Genomic DNA, 15,412 nt, shown 5'->3' on the forward strand with positions numbered 1-15,412 from the left:
TTTTTTTGGGGTTTTACTTGGTAAAAAAATATTGTTCTTCATTAAGCATTTTGAGGGTTTTTTGAGACATTTACAGTTATGTAGAAGACATTTGGGATTCTGTTTCAAACATTCAGAGTTTTGTTGGTGATTTGTGGGTGTTTTACTTGGTAAAAAAAAGTTTTGTTCTTCGTAAGCATTTTGGAAATTTTGAGAAAAAATTTAAGTTATGTTGAAGACATTTTGGGTTTTGTTTCAAACATTTAGGGGTTTGTTGATGATTTTTGGTTGTTTTACTTGGTAAAAAAACTATTGTTCTTCATTGAGCATTTTGGGGAGTTTTAGAGACATTTACAGTTATGTTGAAGACATTTGGGATTCTGTTTCAAACATTTTGGGTAGTGTTGGTGATTTTTGGGTGTTTTACTTGGTAAAAAAGCTATTGTTCTTCGTTAAGCATTTTGGTTGTTTTTTGAGACATTTACAGTTATGTTGAAGACATTTGGGATTTTGTTTCAAACATTTAGGGTATTGTTGGTGATTTTTGGGTGTTTCACTTGGTAAAAATCTTTTGTTCTTTGATGTGGTGTGAATTCACCACATTTATGTCACTTAATTTAAATGAGTTAGTCTACTTATTTTGATTAGTTATAAACTTCTTTTGATTAGGTACTATCTATGGAGTTGAACAAGAAAAACGGATAAAAATGGAAGAAAGGCGCTTGAAGGGCGAATTGGTCATTTGGACCAGAGGTGATTCAATAAATTTGTGTAAAAGTCAGAGGACCAATGAAAAGTAGAGCCAACGATGAGTCCAACGGTGAAGACAAGAATCGAATCGGAGTTCAGATGAAAAAGTGGTGATAGAAAGAAGTCGATGGATATTTCGGTCTTTGCTCAAAGTTAGAAGATGTAGAGAATGATGAGGGCACCCACTTTAATTTCTTAAAGAGAAGCAACAGCCCAAATTCCAAGCCCCAAGAGCCCAAGAAAGAGGAAGAAAGATAAGTTTTATGAGCACCCCTATTTGGCCCAAGTCAAACAACCAAGGCAAGGGACCTAGGTTTTTGTCTTGGAAACAAAAATGAGAGGAGAAGACTGATGGAGGGGACACGATTTTTATCAAGGAGGTTTTGAGGGTTCTTGGGAGGCGATTCTCAGAGAAGGAAAAAAAGAACGACTACATAGAGAAACCAGGGACGGATATTGGGAGGATTTGGTGGTGGCGGTTTTGATTATCTGGCTGGGTTGTTTCGAAGGCTGGTATTTGGTGGTGGTTTTGACGGTTTTGTGAAGATTTTGAAGGCTGTTTTGGTATTCAAAGGAGTAGTTTAATGTGGCTGTTTTGGGTGAGATTTAAGAAGTAGATTTGGGTTTTTGAAGGGCGGTTTTGGCTTCATTTGAAGTTGGTCTGTGGCTGAGAATTGAAGTGAGGATTGGAGCTGTTTGGACAAGAGAAGTGGTGAGCAAATCAAGTTGGACTAGGGTTTGTTTGGCTGCAGTGTTAATCAAATTTCAGCTGGGAAAACCCAAAACCTCTTCCATTTTCTCCCTTGTTCTTCCATTCTTTTTACTTGTTCTTTATCTTATTCAACAACTCCAAAAGCATATTAACTTGTGTTAAGTTACTTTTGTCAACTCATTTGTGATTCTTAGTATTTCAAATTATAAAATCATGTGTGTGGTTTCTTCTTTAACCTTGAATCTCAATATTTGTTTGACCATGAGTAGCTAATCAATTTGTTGAGGTCTAGGGATGAAATCTTGATATGTTTATGTACGTGTTTGTTTGATTAGATTAGTATGTTTGATATCTCTATCATGTTAGGTTAATCGGTTAAACTTGTTTCATGTCTTATGTCAAGCATATGTCATATAGATACTTGTTAATCGATCTTTCCGATCTAGACTCGATGTTAATGGAATATGATGACCCTTTGAGTAGTTATGACCATTAGGTATATCTAGCACTTAGAGCATCTAATTTAGAGTCGAGAAGACTCAAACTTGAGAATCGACCCAAACAAGCATCTACGCAAATATATCTCGATGGATTCTCGAATCCTTAAACTCTCTCATATTTAGAATAAAACCCTAGTCTCCCGAGAATCTTTAGTTAATAGTTCAAGTTTACGTATTTCTCTTCTATTTCTTTTTGGTCAATGCCTAATTAAAACCCCCCTCTTTACTTTATTTGTTTCTGTTTTTCTTCGTTAGTCATCCTTTCATACAAAAATTCCTTTTACTTGTTCCGATTTAGGTTTTCGTCACTTTAATCCTCTTTAGCTTGTATTTTAGTTACACTTGCCGTCTCGTGGATCGACCACGGTTTTACCGGGTACTACTTGATACCTCCGCTTGGGTTTGCAACCTTTTCGGGTGCATCAAGTTTTTGGCGCCGCTTCCGGGGATAGCAACGTGTAGCTTAGATATAAGTATTATTTTCTTTTATCCTAGATTCTAATTAGTTTTGTTTGCTTTGTGTTTGTCAGAAAAACAAAAATAACAAAAAGAGATACGCACCGAGATTCATTATCAATCAATACCAGATTTACTTTTAATCTAGACAGAAATATAGTAGGGACTGCTCTGACACCTCGTACGAAAACTATTGTAACTCCTCGCTCAGAACTCCAATTAACTCACCGTTTGAACCACTAGAAATATAGCTGGACACCTAGATTCGTTACCAATCAATCCAGATATATTTTTGAAGTTAGATCAAAATATTGTCCTATATAGATATTTTTTGGAATTCAAGATAAAACTAATATCTAAATCATTCAATCATTCTTTATAGAACTTATGTGATTAATAATACTAAACTTATCATGGAATAAATTGAAAAAACCTACAAAAGAATTAGGAGATAAGAAATCTACCTCTTTTGCCTTGGATGACATCAAGACCACAATCATGCCTCTTTCTCTCTCTGGAGAACTCCATCTCTACCTCTTTTCTTCTTTATCCATTCTTCATTCACTAAGAGTGGCTTGTTGAAGATTAAGAAGATATACTAACCATAACATAAACAATACATAGATTTCTTCAACTTACTCATCAAAATCTTCTCCAAAGAAATACCATTTCTCTTTCTCTCTCTAAGTTTTGTTCTAGATCCACAAAAAGAGCTCTAGAACCCTTTTTATATAATTAACTCAAGCAACCCTAGTTTTCCTTCTAACCCACTTCTATTTTATGATGCTCAAGCTCACACTAACTTACTCTTCATATTAGGCCCAACCTCAAATTGACCTAGAGTTTTGTTATTTCCACCTAATTTAATATATATATAGAAAATAGGGATGTTACAAGATTGAACCTTATAAGATAAAAAAACACCAAGAACAACCTCATTAATGGAGCTTCAAATAAGTAGATCTACAAATCTATACGAGAAAAACAAAAGAAATACAAACATTACCTGTACTTTTGGGTGAAGAAGATGATAAAATAGAGAAGTTTGGAGCTAGAAGATGATGAATCTCGATCTTTTTGGATGTCACAGATATTAAGATAAAGACAACCCAAAAAAAGATGAAGCTTTTGAAGGTCTGAAAACGAAGAAGATGAAGCTTTAGAAGTCTTAAAACGAAGAAGATGAAGCTTTAGAAGTGTGAAAACGAAGAAGATGATGAATGTTTTCGTCAAACAAGTTATGGTTTCCTTAAAAACGAAAGAAGATGGTGATATGAAGAGGAATGAACACGATGAAGAGAGATAAATGGAGAGGAAAAAGATAAGTCTCTGATTCCAAATAGAGAAAGAGTGAAATGTAGAGAGATAAAGATGAAAATTTTTTAGAGAGAGAAAACCAATAACTGATTTGATAGAGAGGGAGTGGAAATATTTGGTGAAGTATATATAAGAGGGTAAATGGGGAATTATGGAAATATAAGATGTCTTGGAGATGCGTTTTTGTGAGATATGGCACATAGGGATCCGTATTTGGGTTTGATATGAAATAATATTTGGGTTTTGGGTTTTATATGAGTTACTATTCCGGGTTGGGTTTTTTTTTTTAGATTAGGTCCCAAAAATTGGGTTTTTCATCAAAAATTTCTATTTTGTTTAAACATATGACCTCTTATGCCTCAATTAAACCAACAAACAGGGACATCACGAGAGTGCCGAGCTTCTTCATTCTTTGGGAGTGAGAGACTAGTCCCATCTTTTTTGTCAAACTACTGCGAACAATATCTATGTAAATACTTTTTTGCAGGTAAGCTCACATCCGGTGGAGCATTAGATCCTGCTGGTTTAGTCGCCATTGTCGTGGCACATGCCTTAGCATTGTTTGTGACTGTGTCCATAGCCGCCAATATCTCAGGCGGTCATGTAAATCCAGCTGTCACATTCGGATTGGCCATCGGAGGCCACATCACCATCCTAACTGGCATCTACTATTGGGTTGCCCAATTGCGCTTAACTTTGTTAAACTACCTTTCGATTCATCACCAGAACAATTGAAGACACAATACAGAAAGGTACGCTTCACATGGCAACAATTCTTCATCATGAGTTTACGAGTCTATTCATATTTAGGTTAAAGATGTTTATTTGCTTGTTTGTATTGCTTGGACTTTGTAGCTGTCCTTGCTGGTTCACCCTCATAAATGTAAGCATCCACAAGTAAAGGAGGCGTTTTCAGGTAATATAGAACAGCCCTTCCGCATATCAGTTACGGTGTGGGATACGGTCGATTTTTCTTACTTCATCTTCTCATTTATTTTCTGGTGCACTTTTGCTGAATGTAACATGGACTTCTACTAAAATTCTTCTCATATCTGTTAACGACTGCATTTCATCGACTAAACTTTTATTCTTGAAGAAGTTTACACGTTTCTTACAATATCATGAGTAAAATTGTTGCTCTATAAAGCATTACAACACATTAACTGTAGTTGTTCGCTTCAGTTGTTCTCTAACTGTTGTCGTTTACTCACTTTTATTGATTGAGGGATTCAGCTAGCTTTATCATTTGTTGCGGTGTGTAGTTTTTACCTTCTTGACGATCTCAACGCACTCATGTTCTGGCAATCTTATATAAGGTGAGAACATTGCATAACACTTCTTTTTTACATTTTCCCATCTTCTATTACTTTACTCCTTCCGGGTAACTACTTAGCTATTAATAAGAGGCAACATTTTCAGTCCGTAGCTTCTGCACAAAACCAACTTCCGTACTTTATAAATAAAAGAAAAGGATGTGGTTTACGTTACATTAGAATATTGTCTTCATCATCATCAAACATAATTTTAAAATTCATTAAATTTTTTCATCAACAAACCAACTAGGTTATCTTCCTATCCATTGAATGGTGTTCTTTTCTCTTTCCACAGTTTTATTTTAATTATTACAAGATGGTTATCTATTATGGTTTTACTTCCGTAGATAAAACATATAAATGAAAGGGAATTAAACAGGTCTGAAAGCTAGATACACAACCATTACAAAATTTACAACACAATTATATCTTCACATCTGCTGGATATAGTATTATTCATATACTATTGTTTAGGATGCAACCACAGAAGCAGATGTCCACATCCCCACCCCCACAACCATCAGAAATAGACCCCAACTTCACACCCACCATTGAGACACCTCAATTAAATGAAAGTTGACTAAATATTAAAACATTTTCTAACACTGAATATTCGTTTTATTTCAAAAAATTTATCTTTTTAGATGATTTCCTAACTATAGTATATGGAACCTCTTACATCATTCTTTTTTTCTTTCAAACAACCCACCAGAATTGTGTTATAGCACAACGTTTACGTCGTGCACGAGAACGTACTCAACGCCAAGATAAGGGAAAGGCGTTGGAAATTCAAACACATGCAAGTATTACTCAGTTATTTTCCCTTCCCTCTCAAGGCGACGTCCCCACGCAGGGTTCACCTCCACTCATTATTGAATGTATTACTGAGGTAATTTACCTTACATACCATTACAATGAATAATCTCCAACATTCATGTATTTTGCATTTGAGTCCGTAATTTTTGCACCATTCACCTAGAACCGTTGTACTACCCAACGTACAGGTCGGGGAAGGGAACCTCTAACACCAGCAGAAAAGGGAAAATCGCCGGCTCTACCTACTAATGTATGTCACTACCTCATTCTCTTTATTCCATCCTAATTTTAACCCCTTTTTATACTTTGCAGCCAACCTAAAAAGTAAAACATCTCAATCCCTTCATATTATTATGTACATTTGAATTTTTTGCCCATTCCTGTACAAAATTTACACAATATATATTTCGATTAATTGATGAAAGTATTAAACAATTTTATAAAGGTCCAAGATGAGGGGATGATCAACTCTTTAAACTATGTACCTTCACGGAGTTTGAGAATAGGTGAACCAAGAGATATTCCATTCATACAACCTTCACATCAAACAACCACCAGATTTGTTTATGAGGTTTGGTACCATTACTTTTCGCATTGTACATCTTCCTAACTTAGATATCTCTGCACTAAATTTCTTCTACAACATCAACGGTTACTTGCTTCACCAATAGAATCGTGTTATAGCACAACGTTTGCATCGTGCACGCGAACGTACTCAACGCCAAGATAAGGAAAGCCCGCTGGAAATTCAACCTAATGCATGTCAAACTAAAGGTGACGTCCCCATACAACTTTTAGCTGCAACTACTGTTGAATGTATTACTGAGGTAATTTCCTTTACCTTTCCACCATTACACTGATTTTTAAATTTTATAATCTACAATATGCATGTTTTCCTGTTAAGTACTTAAATTTCGTAACATCCACCTACAACCGCTGTATTGGACAACAGACACATTTGCAAAGGGAACGTCTAACCCAAGGAGGAAATGAAACATCAACGACAGTACCTACAAATGTATGTTCTTAACTGGTTCTGTTTAGTCTATCATAATTTAACCCCGTTATTTACTTTCCAATTCTACCAAACCTAAAAAGTTAAACTTCTTCATCCCTTCATATTATTAAATACATTTGGATTTATTCATTCTTCCTCACCGAAGTTCGTACAATATATTTGGATTCATTCATGAAAATATTTTAATATTTCTAAATGTCCAAGGTGATGGCCTAATCAACATTTTTCAAAATGCACCTTCAAGGAGTTTGAGAATAGTTGAACCAAGTGACACCCCAAACATACAACCTTCACATCGAACTACCACCGACTATGTATTTGAATTTGTTTACCATTACTTTTTTGCATTGTACCTGTCCTTCAAATTCAATATCTAATACACTAATTATCTTCTAAAATATCAATTGTTACTTACTTTCCCACTAGGATCGTGTTATAGCACGACGCTTGCGTCGTGCACGCGAACGTACTCAACCACAAGATAAGGGAAAGACGTATGAAGTTCATACTGATGTATGTCAAACTAGAGGCAATATCCCTATACTACCTTTACCTCCAACAAGTTTTCAATCTACTGATGAGGTGATATGCTTTAAATTTCAACTTTTACACTATTTTCCAACATTCATGTATTTGTAACTCAAGTACTTAATTTCTTCCACATCAACCTAGACCCACTGCATTGGACAACGTAGAAGTCGGGAAATGAAACGTCTAACCATAATAGAATAGGGAATATCACCGAAAATATCTACTAATGTATGTCAGTAACTGATTCTATTTAGTCCATAGTTATTTACCTCCTTCTTTACTTTACACCTAACCTCAAACAAAAACATCTATGTCCATTCATATTATTACGCACATTCAAATTTAATGGGTTTCCATGCCCAAAATTTATACATATAGTTGTGGATTAATTGATGAAAATATTGAAACAATTTTTAAACATCCAAGATGTAGGCGTAACCAACTTTTTATAAAGAAACACCTTATATATACTATGACGGAGTTTAAGATTAGGTAAACCAATAAACATCCCTAACGTACAACCTTCAAAACAACTACAAACTTTTTTAATGAGGTATTGGGGTTATTTACCATTACTTTTCCCCCATGTACATGTTCTCAACTTCAATATCTAGTATATTAATTATCTTCTAATATCTAATGTTACGTTTAATATTTAATAGGCGGCAACCTCATCAAGTCATGCTATGCGTGCATCTAAGCGGGCAAGAGTACATTCTCTCCAGCCCGAACAACCTCCACAATCTGAATCTATGTTTATAAAAGAATGTAATGCCCTTCCACAACCAACCTCTCCTTCATCTTCCCAAACAAATTACGGCTCTACTGTTTCAGTCGATCGTCATTACCTTGGATTAATGGAATTCATATGTTGTGATTGTCACGCACTTCACTGGATTGATGAGAGATTGCAAAAGTCTTCTCCCACATGTCCTTTATTTGGGACATGTTGTCTGCAAGGGAAAATTTGTCTTCCACAACTGAATGAACCACCATTGCCTTTAAAATCTTTATACGATTGAGTTGACTCATTATCAACATCCTTTCGAACCCATATTCGAAGGTTCAACGCGGCAAATGCATTTACAAGTCTCGGTGCAACCCTGGAACCTAGAGTTTTGAATGGTCGTGGGCCTAACTCATTCACGATTCATGGAGAGTTGCGTCATAGGACTGGATTACTATTACCTGAGGACGGGACAGAACCATCCTACGCACAACTTTATATCTATGATCCTTCTTACGCTTTACGAATCCGAAGCAGCAGAAATGTAGAGTTGGACATTAGAGTTCTCAAAATCATTCAAGATACTTTACTACAGTATAATGTCTTTTACCCAATATATAAACAAGCTCGTGCAATTCTATCCCATCTCAATCCTTCTAATAATCATCTACCGGTTTTTCTACATTACAACCCGGCAACTGATAGAAGAATTTATGATTTACCTACATCAAATGAGATAGCAATTCTAATGCCTGGAGATGGTACAGAATCAACAACTTCAAGAGATATTGTCCTGCACTTGAAAGGTTCAAGAGAATTTTTGATGATATTTGAATGTCACCCAGCCTACTTGCTGTTACATTATATTTTACTATTCCTGTATGGAGAGCTAGGATGGGATCCAGTATTAAAGCAATGGGATACGAAGAATAACCGGATAAGTAAAACACGACTAACACAGATGCAGTTTTATAGTTACCGTTTATTCCAACGCCCCAATGAATATTCAACTATATTAAAGGCATGCAACTTATTTCAAGAGTTTTTGGTGGATGCTTGGGCCTCAACCGAACAAAATCGTCTAACGTATATTAGGCAAAATCAGTCTCGATTGCAGTCAGAGCTTTACAACGGTCTTACCGATATATCTGCTGATGGGTTACGTCCTGACCAAGTGCGTCGTAGGTTCATTTTGCATTCTTCATTTACAGAGAGCAGTAGACATTTGTTTCAAATATACCAAGACTCTATGGAAATCACACGTTACTATCATCATCCAGATATATTTATTACAATGACAGCTAACCCCAAATGGCCAGAGATAACTTCTGCTCTGTTACCGAATCAAACTGTCGTTAATCGTTCTGATTTGGTTACTCGTGTTTTTGAACTAAAAAGGAAAAAATTAATGCATTCAATTCAAAAAGATTCTATCTTCGATAAAGTTGTTGCCCATGTATTCACAATTGAGTTTCAAAAGCGTGGATTACCCCATATGCATGCCCTCATATTCCTACAACAATCAGACAAAATTCACAAAGCTGATCAAATTGATTGTTTCGTTTCAGCTGAATTTCCTTCTGAAGATGAGGACCCACTGCTTTTTGAGACAGTTAAAAATTGTATGGTTCACGGTCCGTGTGGTCAACAAAGGGTCACGTCCCCATGTATGATCGACGGAAAATGCTCGAAAGGATATCCTAGAACTTTTGTTCATACAACCACACTTGCTGAAGATGGATACCCAACGTATCGTCGATGTAATGATAGACGTGTTTTCACAGTTAGGGGACACTTGGTTGATAACAGGAATGTTGTTCCATATAATCCACATCTTTCCAAACTCTTTAATTGTCACATTAATGTTGAAATTTGTGCAAGTGTACGATGTGTTAAGTACATTCACAAATATATTTATAAGGGTGACGATCGAGCTACAGTGGTTGTGGGAGAGAAAGACGAGATTCAACAGTATCTCGACTCACGTTATATTGCACCTCCTGAAGCTGCTTGGAGATTGTTGGGTTATTTGTGACATGAAGAAAACCGAAATGTTGTTAGGTTGGCCGTACATTTACCTGGTATGCACTCTATCGTTTTCAATCCTGCATGTGAGGTCGGGGTCATTCAATATCAAGCAGACCAACAAATGTCGACATTAATGGCATTTTTTTCCGATGTGGACTGGATGCTACGGCAAGAAACTACACCTACCAAGAGTTCCCAGAATACTATGTATGGGACAAAGAAAGCAAACTTTGGTACAAACGTATAAAGGGTTTCGCAATAGGACGATTGTACTTTGTTCGTCCTAATGCCGGGGAACGATTTTATCTTCGGTTATTGCTAACAGTTGTTACAGGGCCTTCCTCATTTGAATCTTTACGCACTTTCAATGGTGTTTTATATGACACATTCAGAGCAGTGTGTGTTTCGCGCGAACTTCTGGAAGATGATGGAGAGTACATAAAGTGCTTAGAAGAAGCAATAACTATGAATACAGGTGGTCAATTGCGCAGGTTATTTTCAATCATTTTATTAGAGTGCAATCCTGTCAATCCCCATGTTTTATGGGACAAGTATGCCCCCAAAATATGTGATGATATTGCACATCAACTGCGAACAAAACGGGAGGTTGCAAATCCAACTAACGCACAAATGCTAGATTTGGGTAAGGGTAGCTCGCCCGAGAGATGATTCTCCCAACAATGTCAAATATTCTCTCCAATACCCTCATTTCCACCAATATTCCGGCAACTTCACTGAATGGACCCTAAGGATCAAGTCGATGACATACCATTACTGTCGACGATCTTCGAGATTTCCATACCGAATATCGGAAGCTTTACTCTCTGTTGGTTTTTGTTCTACTTAGGAACCCATTGAGTGCCTCAATAGTATGGCTTATTAGGATGAAAAGTCACCATATGTTCATTAACAAGCTGGCTGATGAAGCTATTCTCACTGTGAACTTCATAACTTCCGAACAACCACCCACATTATTTCTTAACTTTTCCCGCAGTTATCATATTAGTGAAGAAGAAATAATCGAACTTTTTACCAGAATGTGGGGCGATTATGTGGAATAGAGCCAAATGCAAATAGTTACTTCAGACAAACAACCAATGTTTGCACACTTGGTGGTACGAAATTTTTCGCCTGTTCCCTTGGTTCTTGGAGAAAAAGAGTTGGTCCAGTATAAAGCCAATGCTAAAAACCTACGGATCCGACGTCATGTACCAAAATGGGGCTAGCCCTACCGCCACCCCAAGCGCGAACAATAGCCTGAGAGCATTAGTATGGTTCATTCAACACTATGAAAAAACTACTAGGATTAGTAGTATTGGCTTTTAATTTTTTTTTGGTACAAGATATTGGTATCAAAAAAATTTGATACCAATATCCAAAAAACTAGAGAAAAATAAGAAGTAGAAGTAATTAATCATAACGGAACAATGACTATTTGATATCGAAGAGACAGCAATGAAGTAAAAACTTGACACTGCCCTTAGTACCTCTAAATTATCAATGCCGTGAACCAAAATCACTTATAAACTAAGCAGTTCAAAGTGGAGCGGGGATTGGCTCGAGATTGGTCAATGGAAGATGCCGATCTCAACCACATCCAGGCTGAATTTCAGCCGCGTTTCACTAACTTTTGGGTCTGCGCGTGTATGTGTTTCATTCTACTCTACCAATTCGAATTTGACCCTAACTATTAAAAGTTTCTAACATAACAAGTTAACAACTATCTCGAGGTTTGGGCGTGAGACGACCCAGGCTACCCTGATCCCTATGGGATAGCGGAGTTACTGCGGTGGACCGGATAATCCCAACTACTTAGCCATTTGCTTTTAGGACACAAAATGACTAGTTAACCTTGATATATACTGACACTTAACAATTCATTATTTTGTACCACTAAACCAAAAAAGGGTTCAATATTGATCCATCAACACGATCGAATTAGTCACGAGATTGTTAGGGTTATAAACAACATATAGTACTAGATATTAGAATTCTCATTTTTACCCTTAGCTGGCTTCTTATAACTTAAAGATTTTTCAATCTGGAAGAAATCAATGAGTTTAGTTTGAACCATAGGGAATTCTGCAAATGAAATGAAAATAATCCATTAATGAAAAAAATATATTAAAAATAGAGGAAAACCCTTAACGTAAAAATTAGAAACCTTTTAGGAAGAAACCATTACTTTTAAGCTTCTTTGTTTTAAACAAGAGGGACAAAACCATGGTTCAACAAGGACTCAAACCAAAATGGGTCTAACGCAAAATGGATATACTCTCGGAGAACTGTTTTGATTACATGAAAGATATCGATAATCGATTAAATTTCATGTACTCTCTGAGAATAGTGTGTTGATATACTCTCTGAGAACTGTTTCGATAATCGATTTCTTTTGTGTAATCAAAACAATTCTCAGAGAATATATCTATTTTTCCTTAAACCCATTATAGTTCCAGTCCTTGTTGGTTCATGGTTTTGTCCCTCTTGTTCTAAACCAAAGAAGCTTAAAAGTGCGTTAATGGTTCTTCCTAAAGGGTTTCTAATTTTTACGTTAAAAGTTTTCCTCTATTTTCAACACATTCTTTTCATTAATGGATTATTTTGATTTCATTTGCAGAATTCCATGTGGTTCACATCCGGTACCCCCTACCACACAGGCTTGACAATAACTTTTAGGTACATTCAAAGTAAGAATTTCAAAGATCCACCTGTTTGACTAATTTATGAGTAAATTTGTCTCGAACAGTTCCCGAGCCAGATCTTTGATTAAAAACTCTTAATTTTTCATAAAAGATGAACAACGCGTTCTTTTAAAGTTCTTAAAAAACAATCTGAACTAATAACGCGAAACTTCAAAGGTCTTAGAACTTTGAAGAGATAAAAGTTCTGAACAATTGACCCCCACTTAAAGATCATGATTATTACAATGTACGATTGTCTTATTCTATTAGAACTATGTTTGAACATATTTTATCACACACTTGTAGGAACTTTATGTAGATTCTTTAGCTCAAGTGTTTATTTTGGCCATGAACCCATTTTGAGTCTAGTGAAATATGTTGTCTGTTGATAGATTAATTGACATTTGCTTTTCTGAATTTACCTCTCGTTAAAGCAATTAATCGATCTTCCTCTAACGTAATTGTCTTATACTTATCAATGAAAAAGCTCCTCATAAAAATTTTCAATGTGGGCAGGTGAAGATAAGGTCAGGGCTAATTATTTTAGTGGGATGTTAGTTACAAATAAATTTCAGCCGTCTAAACAGAAAAATAATCCTATTCTATTTATCAGAGGCAAAAATTGTTCGATAATATTGAAGTTGCAAATAACGTTATGTAATCGTCATTGTTTTTTGTCTGAAGATGACCTAGTCTGAGTCGGGTTTATCTGAACTTCAGTCATCTAGGTCGAACTTATTATTGTTAGGGTGAGAATAGTCATTTCAGATTAATAAATTTTTTATTCGGACTTATTATATATATGACTCGAATGGAAAAATCACTCTCAATCCAAATGAATCGGATAGATGAGTCAGATAAAAGATCAAACAACCTTAAATCCGCCCGAGTCAATTCAAATATCAAATTAGATTTACAATCTAGTTTTGAAAGAAACAAACACTACCTACATCTTGACAATCAAGAAAATAAATTGGGAAAAGTAAAAAACTTTTCTCTAACCATAATTAAATAATCTGAAATATAAAGAGAGATTTAGTTACCGTATTTATTGGGTGATGTCTTGGCAGTCGCTTTCCCATACCACACATTTCTAGATTGTTTCACCTCACCAACATCACTACTGGCATGGCATTTCAATTTTATAGGAAAAACTATGAAAGAAATTTTAGAATCAAACATAAATTAGAGGATAAAATTCATTCAAAATAAAATAATATGGACAAAATCAAAATCAGAGAAAATTACCATCATTTTTTAGCCCCTTGACCTGCTTATTGTGTATCGCAAACGCCATATCTATTATTTCAAATAGAAATTTTCTTAGGATGGCAGAGAAAGTGTCTGTGGTGTTTCTTTTTATATAGACCTAAAGTCCATAGTTATCTCTTCAAACCGCGGCGATGAGCCCCTAGTTTTGAAAAACTATGGTTTTTAAAAAATATTTCTCCTGTCTGACGTGGATCTTAAGATTCTAGTTTCTAGAAATACCTCTCTTACTCAATGTGCTTATATTTTTCAAATATACCGCTTCACACGTTGTAGGAGTATCATTTTTTACAAATATACCGTCTTGCGTGACTCTCAAGCAGTAATTTTAAAAAATATATCCAAATCCTTGCTATTCAAGGATCTTACGTAATGAAAAATCTCCCCTTTATTTGGTAAAATGTTAACTTTTCATATCATTCTAATTTTCTTATAGCTAGAAATAGACGTTAATAAGATGTGATTATAAAACAAAATATTCTTTTTTCGTAAGGGGCATGGATATTCTTCATTTTGTGAAAGAGACATGACCTTTTGATTAAGTAGGAATAGGGTCATGAATATTAACTGTCAGTTAACTTCAACTGACAACTGTGGGTGAATTTGTTAAATACAAGAGAATTACTTAAAATTTATTGAAGGCTATGTCAGGTATTGTTATTCTAAGAGTTTCTTAATCATTATCAACTCTTTGTCATGCCAGAAGATATGTTGGGTACTAAAATGCAGTTCTCCATTGGCATGTTATACAATTACAAATGATTAAATAGTAATTAGAAATAGTTATTACGAAAAAAACTAAACATCTTAAAAATTAGGTCTTTCGTGTTTTGACTATAATCTCATGTTGGATGTTTACGTTCTGCATTATATTTAGACTCCATTCAGTTAGATGTTCTATAAAATTAAGAAAAGTTTGTATGTTCATGAAATCCGAATGTAGTGTAAAATAACCCTAGAATTTTTAAGAGGTAACAATTCGTCGTCCGCGTGAAAATTAATTAACAATGGGTACTCATTCGGACTCTATTAACAACTCCACAAAACAAATCGATCATTGCCCTCCCTAGCTACTCGGACGGTTTTTTTTAATTATCAACTACCAACCAAGAAGTTGGGCCTTAGCATTTACAGATGCGATGTAGCTTGGTGTAGCCCTTGTGACCTAGCTAAGATCTCGTTGTCTCTTATAGCTAAGATCTTCATTTCTGGTTGATATTAATCATTCATTGTGATATCCACAAGGAGTGCTGCAGGAACTCATCTATTCATGCTTAATTCTTTGCAGGACCCAACTCAATCCCTTGTACTCTTG

General features: G+C 35.5%; 2 protein-coding genes across 3 annotated transcripts; both read left to right on the forward strand.

The window, feature by feature from the left end:
* The first annotated feature begins 1,053 nt into the window (after window positions 1-1,053).
* On the forward strand, window positions 1,054-8,727 carry LOC147549471 (uncharacterized). Of its 2 annotated transcripts, none has more exons than XM_086671576.1 (12): window positions 1,054-1,441; window positions 2,472-2,556; window positions 4,202-4,466; window positions 4,570-4,630; window positions 4,948-5,030; window positions 5,740-5,916; window positions 6,007-6,093; window positions 6,289-6,414; window positions 6,515-6,670; window positions 6,796-6,861; window positions 7,288-7,443; window positions 8,055-8,727. In XM_086671576.1, exons 8-12 carry the CDS (start codon window positions 6,304-6,306, stop codon window positions 8,412-8,414), a joined length of 849 nt encoding a protein of 282 aa, XP_086527702.1. In that variant the 5' UTR covers window positions 1,054-1,441; window positions 2,472-2,556; window positions 4,202-4,466; window positions 4,570-4,630; window positions 4,948-5,030; window positions 5,740-5,916; window positions 6,007-6,093; window positions 6,289-6,303; the 3' UTR covers window positions 8,415-8,727. The 2 variants fall into 2 exon arrangements, with proteins under 2 accessions (XP_086527702.1, XP_086527703.1); XM_086671577.1 differs by having other exon boundaries at window positions 1,083-1,441; window positions 5,740-5,840.
* Window positions 8,728-8,867: 140 nt separating this feature from the next.
* Window positions 8,868-10,154, forward strand: LOC147549472 (uncharacterized). Its single transcript, XM_086668307.1, has one exon. The coding sequence runs from the start codon at window positions 8,868-8,870 to the stop codon at window positions 10,152-10,154; it is 1,287 nt and encodes a 428-aa protein (XP_086524433.1).
* The last annotated feature ends 5,258 nt before the right edge of the window (window positions 10,155-15,412 follow it).

This window comes from Eschscholzia californica, unplaced genomic scaffold (genome assembly GCF_041429995.1).
Source record: "Eschscholzia californica isolate CP2 unplaced genomic scaffold, dmEscCali1.0.p SCAF_3, whole genome shotgun sequence".
Taxonomy (NCBI): domain Eukaryota; kingdom Viridiplantae; phylum Streptophyta; class Magnoliopsida; order Ranunculales; family Papaveraceae; genus Eschscholzia; species Eschscholzia californica.

Coding starts and splice junctions, on each gene's coding strand:
- LOC147549472 (XM_086668307.1), top strand. CDS start 8,868: ATGCCTGGAGATGGTACAGAATCAACAACTTCAAGAGATATTGTCCTG.
- LOC147549471 (XM_086671576.1), top strand. CDS start 6,304: ATGATCAACTCTTTAAACTATGTACCTTCACGGAGTTTGAGAATAGGT. Junction 6,415..6,514: donor CCACCAGATTTGTTTATGAG/GTTTGGTACCAT, acceptor CTTCACCAATAG/AATCGTGTTATAGCACAACG. Junction 7,444..8,054: donor GTTTTCAATCTACTGATGAG/GTGATATGCTTT, acceptor AATATTTAATAG/GCGGCAACCTCATCAAGTCA.